This window comes from Sparus aurata, chromosome 19 (assembly GCF_900880675.1).
Source record: "Sparus aurata chromosome 19, fSpaAur1.1, whole genome shotgun sequence".
Classification (NCBI taxonomy): Eukaryota; Metazoa; Chordata; class Actinopteri; order Spariformes; family Sparidae; genus Sparus; species Sparus aurata.
The window spans coordinates 9,411,427-9,423,628 of NC_044205.1; the positions used below are offsets into that span (position 1 = coordinate 9,411,427).

The 12,202-nt window shown below is 40.1% G+C and overlaps 1 protein-coding gene across 1 annotated transcript in view; it reads right to left on the reverse strand.

Moving 5' to 3' along the window:
* Positions 1-12,202, reverse strand: part of LOC115570419 (partitioning defective 3 homolog) — a 350,543-nt gene that overhangs the window by 208,773 nt on the left and 129,568 nt on the right. Inside the window, exons 4-5 of the mRNA XM_030399018.1 lie at positions 4,284-4,468; positions 465-602 (exon numbers count right to left, since the gene is read on the reverse strand). Coding sequence (XP_030254878.1) covers positions 465-602; positions 4,284-4,468 — 323 coding nt within the window. The remainder of the gene's footprint in view (positions 1-464; positions 603-4,283; positions 4,469-12,202) is intronic.

Consider the following 12,202-nt stretch of genomic DNA (forward strand, 5'->3'; position numbering starts at 1 on the left):
TCTATTCAAAATAGTCAGTTAATTGTCTTAATTAGGTCATTATTGACACAAACACCAATTTCCCAACTTATTTAGGCTGGGCATCCCTACATATCCAGTGTAGCCTTTTCCTTTGGTTAATTTGCAATACTAATGTTTCCAAATAAGTAGTGTCTTTGAGTCATTAAACCTGCATTAAAGGACTTTGACACATACATGTAGATCTGTTACATTAGAAGCACTTGTTAAAGGAGTTCACAAAATGCTGATTAAGTTTATGACCACCAAATCAATCTATCTGTATTACACAGTATCCAGGAGTCATGTCAAAAGCAGTATGGCAGAGCATGTAGCATCATAGGCATGTCAACAGGGATTCTGTGTGAATCCCACCTCGCCAAAGGGAAGATAAAAGTTCCACATCGCCGGTTTAAAATTCAAGAATGGCCTTATTATTTCTTTTGCATCATCAGCCACTTCCTTACCTGTTCCTGTCGGTCGAGCCATCGGTCCACCATTGGGTGGTTGGCACTGAGGGAAGAGCGAGTCATCTCTCTCTGGAATTGAGTGGTCCAGCCACTTGCATCACGAGGAAGACTCCGGTAGGCGTGGGCTCCTCTACCCTGCAAAGAAACAGGAGGATGTGGGAAGATTAAACAACACGACTGTTGCACGGAAACTAGGAGGAGGCGAGTCAAGACTGATCTATGCTACATCATTTTGGCCTTTAAACAGGTATTTTTGTGGGTTGCTGCCATCTATGGAAGCTAGATGACAGTCATTTTGTAATGGAAGTCGGTTAGTTTATCTTGTACCTGTGCCACACACCGATAAAGTGTTGTTCATTCAAGCCTCACTCCATTCCATCCTCACCCCTAACCCTTCTCCACAGCTAAACTCCAGCCGCTAATAAGAGGCCTCTTATAATAAGACAGCCACAGCTGAGCTCTTCCATTACTCAAAAAAGCACCTTCCAAAATGCTCCTGCCAAGGTAATGTCAAACACCAGCAGACTTGAGCAGACGTATTATAATAGACACAAAAACACACACAAGCACACGAGACAACATTCCAGACATGCTGGCCTCGGCATTGTAATCCCAGAGATTGAAGGTCATGGTGGCTGAAGCTATTTCAATAAAAATGAAAGCAAATTACTTTTAAAAATCACAGCGGAGACGATGATTCAAAAAGACAGACAACCAAAATAAGGATGATTTGATGTTTGATGAATTGCAAAAACCTCTGCTGAAAAGCAAGTCAAGAAAGAAACCTAAGTGTGTTGTTTCCTTTAATGAGACATCACACAACAAAAGAGCACAGACAAAAGTTAAAAAAAACTAAAATTCCCTGGTGGCTCGTCGCAGAAAGAGAAAGAGAATGTCAGCCAGTCGAAAAGGTGAACGAAGGCAAACGAAAAACAAGTTGTGTTCAACGGATGACAAAATATCAGCAAAATAATGCAAAAAAAAGGGAGAGAGTTTAAACAAAAAAAGCAGGGAAGAGATCCCTATCCCCTGCATGCTATAATAAGCCATGTGTTTTTTATTGCAGCTGAATGTGGCGTGACGGGGCCTAAGGAAGCTCTGCAGACAGGACTGTTAAACTTAGCCGGACACGTGGGCTCTACTGAGAAGGCCCCTGATAGCCATCATGGCCTACGTCCTCCCTAACACGGCGCGACAATGGACCCCTCTCCACAAACTTTTACGACACATCAGGTCGTTAAACGTGGAGAGACCCAGATACCAGAGAGGTAGCAGTAAATCAGTGGCCTCATATCCATTGCCTAATACCTTTAGTTGACTGCGCTAAGCGTGGAGGACCCAGAGTATGAGGTATTGTAAAGTCATTGGGAGACGTGATGAGTTTACAGTACTAGCTGATGACTGAGCACTCCCGTTGGCTTATATAGTGGAGATTTAGCAGACCCAAGCCTTACTTAGCCACAACTGGACTCGCAGGGAATTGAAGAGAACGTGGCTGACTGTAGTGTGTAAAGGAAATTACCCCAGACAATGAGGAGACACTATAGTGCATGGCTTGAGCCCATACACTCTTTTGGCTATGTTAATCACTCATGTATTGTTCCCTTTGAGATCAGTGTTTGCTCCAAGATATAAATACATCACAGTCGTTGCTGACTAACACGGTCAACATCTGCTGTTGATCACATAAAAATAGACTTCATCTTGGACTGATGGTGAATATATGACAGTTGGATGTATGAAGAAGAGCTACTGAGGATTATGAGGGCTTAGCCTTCTCTCTATTGAAACATCTAATGGTTCTGTCAAAAACTAGACAAGCTAAAGAAATGACAGCCTTCCAATGTTAGCTCATTAATTTTCAAAACCAGTCTCCGGTGACAGGAAGATGACTACAATATATCTAATTCAAAACACCTGCCAGATGGGAGTCGAAAAGTAAATGCGATACTTGAACATAACACTCAGTCAAGCTTTATTTTTATATTAGCCATATATATAGCCATCATTTGAATGGCATTTCTGTTGTCCCATTCAATCTAATACCAACCAAACATCATCAAAGGTGTTTAAAATTAAGCAGCCTCGAAAGCTGCCCTTTGTCATCCATTTTAAAGTAAGGAATCGACGTTCTTATTGTTACATGCTACATATCACAGTGTTTATGTGCAGTTATTTTGTTTATTATTTACACTATAACTAATAGTTACCACTAACTCTAGAAGGGGCCTTTCACATTGTTAGCACTCAATGAAAGGGAAGCTGAGATGAGGGTTTTTTGCAATCTGCATCCCCACCAGATGCCACCACATCCTACATCCTGATACATCTGTTATCTAAACTCTGAAACCCAAACCCTGCTTAAAGTGGAAACAGACAACTTCCCTATTAGGTAGTGATTCAGACTGTTATTATTGTTGGTGCCGCCGTCGCAAAGACCACTTTGCCACTTTTCGTTTTTGTTAGAGTAGCAACAACCAATGACGCAGGGCATAACATGACTGTATTAATCAATTCAAAGTCTATATTGAAGACGTGAACGCAGATATAAATGGTTCCAGGCTGCCAGGCTGACTAGAACGCCAGTCAGCCTGGCAGCGTGGCACCGTTTGTCAGTAAACTTTATTATCCTGGTAGCTTTGTTGCTGGTCGAAGACAAAATGTCAATGAGGTCATTGTTCTATAGACTTCCCTTTGTGCAATCAGCATTTAATTTCCAAACAAAAAACACACAGTGAAAAGCAACCAAATATTAAAAACTTAAAAACACAAAAAGGGAGAGGCCACTGAGGCCAATGACACTCCTATTATTTCAATATTTTCCTGACAAATTGAAACAAATGTAACATATTTGCTTGGAGTATCATGGCAAGAAGTTATTCCGACAAAATGAAAGGTCACCCATTTCCCCTCAACTGTTTTCCTCCGCCCCCCGGGTTGGGGAGTGTGCTGTTACATTGTTGAGGCTCTGACAACTAAAGTGTCTTTTAATGGGATTATCAGACACTGCTTCCAGACACACTAATCACGTGGAGGTTTGCTGTGTCACGTTCCACGCACTCAATTGTCTCCCTTTTTTTTCAACCTCCCGTTTCATTGGGAACCTATCTCTTTCTCGGCAAGAAGTAAAGGTCTGTCAGCACCACGTGGGGGCAGCCATTTTGAGAAGTTAATTGGCTTCCCTTCTCATTCGAAAGCCGCAGGGAGGATGTACCCGAGATACACTTTTCTTAAGATTTATAATCAGAGGCATAAAAAGCCTCAGAAAAGGTGAATTTGGAACAAAGGGAACGTGTTTAACAATCTCTGCTCGTCTTTTTGGGAGACTAGAAGGGGTGTTATCAGAGGGAACGAGTTTCAGATAAAGACTATCTGTGCCACTGCTGGATATCTGCAAGCAGGGCAACACAGGTTTCATATCTAACGGTTATTTCTTTGATTCGGGGTGCATAGGAGAGAATGAATGAAAATGAGGGAAGAGAGCAGTAAGGAAGTTAAACAGAGAAGCTGGAGGTTGGAAGATTTCAGAGCACATATCTCTGACATTATAATTGGTGCAGTACATCTGTAGCACCGCAGAAAATAACTTGTGGGCAAGATGCTGTTTGAATCAGGATATACAACGTGAAAGTGGTGTAATACAGAATAATGCAATGTCGATTTCTTTAAGTTCTGCTGAGTTTTAACACATCTTCAGATGTACATACCTTTATGACATTAATGGTATTTCTCTTAATAGCAGTTGAAGAGTTGGAAGTTCGAGATTAATGCTCATTTTAAAGCACCAATGCATCACTGGCCAGATCTATGTGTTACCTTTCGTTCCAGGCTGCCAGTGCCGCTGCTTGTGTTTGCTGTGTGGTTGTGCTTTTGGAATCCAGCTGTTGTGGACCAGCGAGCTGGGTTCTTTCTGGAGGGTTCCTCCGTGCCCACCGGGACTTCTCCTGGAAGAAGGTCTGCCATAGAAGGATCACTGCTGCGACGGACGCGCAGAGGCATGTCTGTTAAGGTTGAGAAAAAGGATGACAAAAGATGAGTGTTAGAATGAGAGAGCATAAGGGGCACAGCCGATTAAGGCAGCATTAAAATAGTTACTATATATTGAGCAGATCACTTTCAACCACTTTTTGGGCCACTGTTCTGTCTGGTGGCCATAAAACCCCTATCTCCTTGACAACACAACATGTCAGCTGAGACATTGGAAGCGGTGATTATAGTTTTGTTTCCATGAATGGTCTATTGAGCTGAAAAGGGAACATAGTACAACTCAAATATTAGAGGTTTGGCTTGGCTTGAGCCCTTGTATAGTGAAATAAATATACTTTTAATATACTTTCAGCTGGAAAATTACCCAGTTATTACAAAAAAAGTTAATGTAAGGGAAAAAAACTATGTCTGTGAAAAACTATCCAAACCCTTACACAGACTAGCAACTCCAAAAATAACAAGTACAATCGTAATTGCAGCAAAACTGCTCATATATCATGTTCTGACTCTCGAGATAAGGGTCATTCCTAAATACTGCACTCCTGACTGAAGCTAATTCTGGAAAGTCTCCCAGAATTGAAACTGTGTCTCACAACCAAAATTGCCCCGGCCAACAAACATACAGAAAAGTGCACAGGAAACACTGGCCCATGTTACAACTGCCACAGTGACCGATCTGCAGCTCGGTGTAAAGTTCTCATATTCTATCAGAGCTGCCAAGACAAGTAGAGAGAATGAAGTTGCTCCACATTTCGCACTCCGGTTAAAGGATTCGGTGAGAAATCCTGCCGATGTCTGTTACACAGGGAAGCGCGGTAAAAATATCAGTAAAGTGTGGTGTGGATCATCCGGATTTTCCCAAACGGCCATATGGATTTGTTTATGACGCTCTAGCAGCCTGCGTTTTACACCCGTAATTATGCAAATAGTTGGGTAACCACCTGTCATCCATCGGTGGATCATTGCAGCGAGCATATGCCTGTGCTAAGCTTCCATCTGATACACCAGAGACGTCTCTTAGCGGTGAAAGCGACGCATTCTAATCACGGCTTACGCTGTGCCGCAACTCGTGCGCGTTTAATACTGTGACAAGACTTGGGAGTTTTGAATGCTGCTGTGAGTGTTTCTTGTGACCGCCTGCAGGGTAACCACAAAGACAGTAATAATTATGTGACTGAATTCACAAAAGTAAATACAAAATCAACATGTCTTTGTTAGTGCCTTTGTACTCCAGACAGCAAGTCACTCCTTTGCTTTCAATATTCTGCCAAACGCCAATCATTTCTACAAGATTACAGTCAAGCTTCTATGGAACTGAACAATTCTTTTTTTCACTTACAGTAATTCACATAGTTTAGGTTCTACAGTGCTTCCACACACAGTATAATGAAGTTGGCTGTATATGATTGTTTACTATACTTATGCAGCCTCAGTAGCTCGGAAATCAGGTCCACTGTAAATCAGGCAATTCAGCTACTTCTAATTCATGTCCAGTGCCAGTGGACATGCAGGAATTACATACAATATGTAGCTGGATGAAACGTTGGTGTGTAGATCTCAGGATAATGGCTGAATGTGCAGCATATTTTACTGTCACATCGGAGAATAGAGTGTTTTAGTTGCCTAACCCTAACTGTACATGATTTACTAATGTCTTTCAATAACTTTGAACATAGCATAATTCCAGAAAGCAAGAATTAGCACTGGCCATCAAAACTTTTAACATGGTCTGTAGTTAAGATAGAAGCATTTCCCGAACTGATGCCTCAGTCAGAAGGACAACACGATGTTTCTTGGCCTTCAAAAACCTTTATCAATAAGTATTGTTACTATCAATTAATTAAATGACACTGTCGTTCTCAAGAGGACAGTCTCTGGGATAGGGTTGGGCCAAGGAAAGCACTCGACTCAGACGTTACAGCAGGGAAACTTTCTACATCAGAGAAAGAGATTTCATTACTTTTGTTATATTTCACAGCAGTTTAATGGTGATTAAACCACATTTGATGCATTGTGTAAATGTGTGATATTGCTGGTCATTAACTTTAAGGTGCATGTCATAAAAACCCTTCTTATTGTTGCCAACTTTACTGCTGGGTCTGTAAATGTTTCAGTCTCACTTTCTAGGCTCCATATTTGGCTGATGCCAATGCAGAAACGTTGTGCCATCATCCTGTTCTTGTCAAAAAGATCTGTTGTCAGTAAGTTTCACAGCACAGTGCCCTCCTTCCACTATGAGCAGGGGGACTCTGGCAGGGGAGACTTCATATGCAAAATACATCTAGAAACTTTTAAGAACTTTCTCAACAGCCAAGAAGTGGAGTTAGGGGCTTCAAACTATTTTCTTCTAAGTAACTTGAGTTAATAAAACTCTGGTTCTCATGAGAGAATCTTTGCTGCTACTCAAGTTCTCATGCAGTAGCAGGTACCTTGTTAAAAAAATCACACTTTCAAAGAAGCTTTCCCAACAATGTTCATCTGATCTTCTTCTTTGCCAAACAACTCTGCACACAAAGACCATGCCAACACAACTTACCAGCAGCTTTTAATATATTCTGTCCTCTGCTACAAATGTGTTTCATTTATTTTGACCGTTGTCTGTAGGCTTTCCTTGGAGGATGTTGGGAATTGAGTAAAGAAACCACAGCTAGCAGCCAGATGGCCAGTCATTGTGCGTTTAATCTTAAATTAGGGTGAGGATTCAATAATGGCATTTAATAGACCTTGCCCCCTCTCTGTAACTGCTGGTTCACATCCAGTTCAGGGCTCTAATGACGTTCACCTCAGACAGCGGGGTAATTAACGTCCAGTATTATCGTACATGACACAAATACAGAAGGACAGGGTGAGTGAGAGTGTGATTCACAGAGACAGGGATAGTATGAGGAGGAAAATGATGATTAAATGGCAACAAGTAAGGGATTATAACATACAGATGCTTGGAGATTGGATGGATCTAAACACTTCAGATCAAATCCCCATATTGTGTTTTCGACATCAGAAGACTTTTTACTGAAGACTTTTAAATATAGTTTTGTCTTTCTGTGTATCTGTGTGGAAATTAAGTTACACAAGACACTTGATGTGGATTAAAAGCCTTAGTTTATTTCCCAGAATACCTACAGGCTAAGCTTGTACTGAATGTTTATCCAAGTCTTTAGAAACCATGACAACATCCATCTTGCATCATGCAACATGATTGTTCCCAGATGCTCACAGAACAAAATATCTATTGTGAGGGACAAACTATTTATTTGTATCATCTGAAAACCATGCTTTCCTAACATTAACAAATAACCAAATTAAAATCTTTAAAATGAAGAGGTGGAAAAGCCTGCAGCTGAATATGAAAATGTCTGTAAGTATTACATCATGTGTTGATACAGAAGAAAATGCAATTAAAGTCTACACTACATATATAGACAGTAGACAAGGCCAGTCTCTCCTCTGATTTCATCAGAGTGCTGCTGATCATGCTTTTCCTTACAGATTGAACAACCTCACAAATTAACATATGCATGAGGGAAATATCAAAAGGATTTACTTTGTGTGAGACACTCCTCCAACCCTCTTTGCACTATGAATCTATGCTTACGCATCAGCTAATAATGTCTGGCTGTTTTACGATGCAACTGGCATCTAAACATTGACATGGATAACACATTCCCATTTAGTGAGGCTTCTCTTCAATAAAATGCAGATTCATCACAGGTACAAATCCATGCAGGATAACATGATAAATAAGAGAGTTGTTAAGGTATGTGTGCTTGCATGTGTGTACTCTGTTTAGAAGGTCACAATATGAAGAGTCTCCCCCCTCCCTGTTCTCCCTGACCAATTTTCCTCTACTTAATTTGTGATGGGATTATCCAGGCAACCAAGGGTTTGGTTGGTCCCACGTTTAATAACCAGCGCCACCACTTCAGACCGAGCCAGCCATCGATCCAGGCTGAAGAGGGAGCGAGACCATAGGGGGAGGATGGCTAATAAGACGAGGCCCTAATCCAGCCCCTGTAGTGAGGGATTATGGCCAGGGCTCAGGGTCATAGAGATGTACAAACACCACGATTCACTGCAGGGAGAGGTCAGACTCTCAAAGGGCTATTACCTAGTATTGCTTTGTCCTTTGTTTATCTTTCACACTCACCTTGTTTGGAGGAGAAAATATATTAGTTTTTGAATGAATCGCCGTGGATAAAAATACTCCTGTATGCACAGTACGGAAGCCAATATTAAGGTCATTTAGTTTAGATTTATAATGTTGATTTTACAAATCTTGGAAAATCACTGTACATTAAATCAACGCAAATCTGGAAATTTGGTGTGGGAACAGCTACTAATGTTTGCTATTCTAATGGAGCATGCAGCACAGTTTAAAATGGCTGGACCTATTTACTGCATTTCCATTATGTTTCACTGTTCGTCCACAGCCCATCAGAAGCAGAAAACGTTAAAGTGCAATGTCCAAACCATGTAAATGTGGTGCTAAATTCTGTGACAAAAGATGACCCTATGACATCAATGACAGCCCAGTGAAAAGGGTGTGTTGGTCCAATAAGGAAGGGGTTTGTGTTGTTGTTAGAGATGACTGTCAATCATCTGTTGTCAAGTTCAACCTCAGAAATGCTTGCTTCCATTTTAACCATCAGCATGAGGCCTTTTCACTGTCACAAAGAACCAGCATCAGCCATACTGAAAACAAATTAATTAATATGACAATATAACCAATTTCCAATAGTCTTCAACCTTAAGTAATATGCATCTCAAGCATTTGAGGTCTTCTTGATTATGTTGTGCTCTATTATGTATATATGTATGTATATGTATATACATATATATATATATATATATATATATGTATATACATATATATATATATATATATATATATATATATATATATATATATATATATATATATATATATATATATATATATATATACATATACATATATACATATATATATATATATATATATATATATATATATATATATATATATATATATATATATGTGTATATATATATATACATATACATATATATATATATATATATATATATATATATGTAAGGGCATTTCCTCTCTGAGCTGAGGACATGCTTAAGATACAGCCTCATTGGCATTGAAAGTGAGGGAGTCATTGGGCTGGGTGAGACAATGTCAGGGAGTCCAGAGGAGGGTTTTATACCTTGTTGCCTGAGATGAATCTACACAGACAACCCAGTGACAATATTTCCTGCAATTTCAAAGAAGTTGCATGTTGTAAAAATGTCAGAAACCTTTGACTCACACTACAAAAACTCACCTCTAAAAATCGATGCACTTCCTCATAGCCGTCTCTGTAGAGCAACAACCAACTCACTTCACTTTCCCACGTTTCCCACAAGTTGCTCTTACAACGCAGCAAAATCAACTTCCAACTTAGTGGTGAAAGAGATGGGGGTCAACCCTAATGTATTAGCTGTGGAGGTTTCCAATCACTGAAATGGCTTGAAGCAAAACAGAAAAGGTCCTTACTATACCTGGAGAGGAGGGAGTGGCCCGTCCCCCTGACTGGCTGCCAAGTCAAGGTAATGAAGTGAATGCCACCAGCATACTGATGAGGTTACACAGAGGACACAACAAGGAGGGACTGTGTGTCTGTATGTGTATTTGTTCTCTCATACATTCTTATGGTGACCCAATGACCTCACAGGGATGAAATCACTTGCAAAATCCTGTGAGTACATTCAGCCACTCCTTACTTGTAGAAGGGATCATTTTAGATTTGTTAGGCTTAAATGTTGGTTTTAACATTGTTGTGCCTTGATAAAGTCTTTAATTAGGTTATATGCCATTCCCTCTGCTTAACCCCTTATAGCTGTTGACTCAAACAATATACCGGCTGTCCTTTTGCAAATCCATATGGAAGTTATGCACCATTTCGCAATAAGCCCCTCCCACTGCTGTGCCCCCTTTTAACCAATTGGCATGAACATAATTACACATCTTCACGTACTCAATTGACCTCCATCCCAAAATTCTGCCTTTTAGGGTGAAATCTATGGCTGCGATTGCTCAACATTTTTGGAACCTTTCTTGTCTTTCTTAAATCCATGTCCAGCACACAAGGAATTAAACCAAAAATGGTGGAACACTTTCAACACTATGTAAGAAACATCAGGTCTTAGACCCAACACTTTTTACTGACATTTATCATACAGAGAAAAATACACTGTCGAACAGTACTTGCATCCTTCTTCCACATGCAAACTTCCCAGTTATTCAGCATTCAGAGTTGAAATGCTTCTTACTTTTCTTTAGTGGAACACAATTTCCTCCAATATCACTGATTTCACTAACACCTACAAGGAACAAAGGGAAGCCTGCTGTCTTGAGGATGTCAAAATATTGAGGAAACCTGAACAAAGTCACACCTTTTAATCAGAATATATGAGGCGGGTTTAGGGAAAGTGCATGCACAAATAAATTACAGTTTATTTCCTGCAGTGTTCTGAATGATGCAGATGGAATTTGCTAATGTGGGTCAGAGGTTACAGAATAATTGAAATGCGGTCTTTACTAGTATTTAAATACAAATGTGTGCAGTATAGTTAGAATATAGGCACTATCAGCAGACCAGATATGAAGGCTGTCTGGTCTGTGAACAGGGTATTTTCCCTTGTGGCCTTCTGGCCCAGGCGTACGTCCAGTCCATGCTTTCTCATCGAACTGATTTAAATATAAATGCCAAGCGACCATGCCTTCATGAAATGTCTAAAAGCTATTTTTTTCCTGGGATACTTTGAATACTTCAAGCCACAGCCAGTTCACTGTCTGAATAAATTATGGCACTGAGCCATTTTAACTCTCTTCTCCAACCACTGACTACATATTGATGCCCCTTGTGTGTGGCGAGGGGGGATTTCTACTGAATACACCCTGACCTGAACCATCCACAGGGGGACAAAAAGTTCCTGTTTGGTGGGAGCATACAGTTCTGGAGTGGTGGGAACCAGCACTGCGGAGAAGCAGATGAAATATGTAGAAGACTTAAAAAGGATGTTGGTCAACCAAAATCCAAACAGGGTCGACAACACCACTCAGCGTGCTTCTGTGAAGTGTTTAGCAAACTCTAATCTGATGTACTGTCAGAGACGAGACGAGACAAAGTTTGAATAAACGTCAACTGTTGACCTTTACCAAGAATGGCAGATACAATCCAATAGATGGATAGATGGAAAAGCACTTTAAAGCAAAGGGTCAATTAAGAAAACAAAACTCCTGCTAGGCTTTAGAGCTTTAGTGCCCAACTGTCTATACATTGCGTGTGTGTCTGTACATGCCCGTCTATGCATATGTATACATTTGAATGCAGACTTGTGTATGTTTGGCCTTTCATGTAAATGTACATGCATACAAATCCATATTTGACATATTTATGTGCTGTTTGTTATTTTTCTAAACAAATCCTTTAAAGCATAATGTGTTTTTCTGACAGAGACATGTGACTGGCAGCCTCCCTCTTTCATTTTCATTTTACACCAAAAACTCAGAGACCAAATCAGTCGATAAGCAAACATTTGCAGACCATAATAAAATGAACCATAATAAAATGCTTAAGATTGAATAAACACATTATTCATTGCTTAAGGTATGAAAAAAATCCAATAATATCTTTCTTCTTTGTCAACTCTCTATTTACCAATGCACCAGCTGGTTCATGCACAAAAGGACATGTTTGTAGGGAAATTGTAATAAA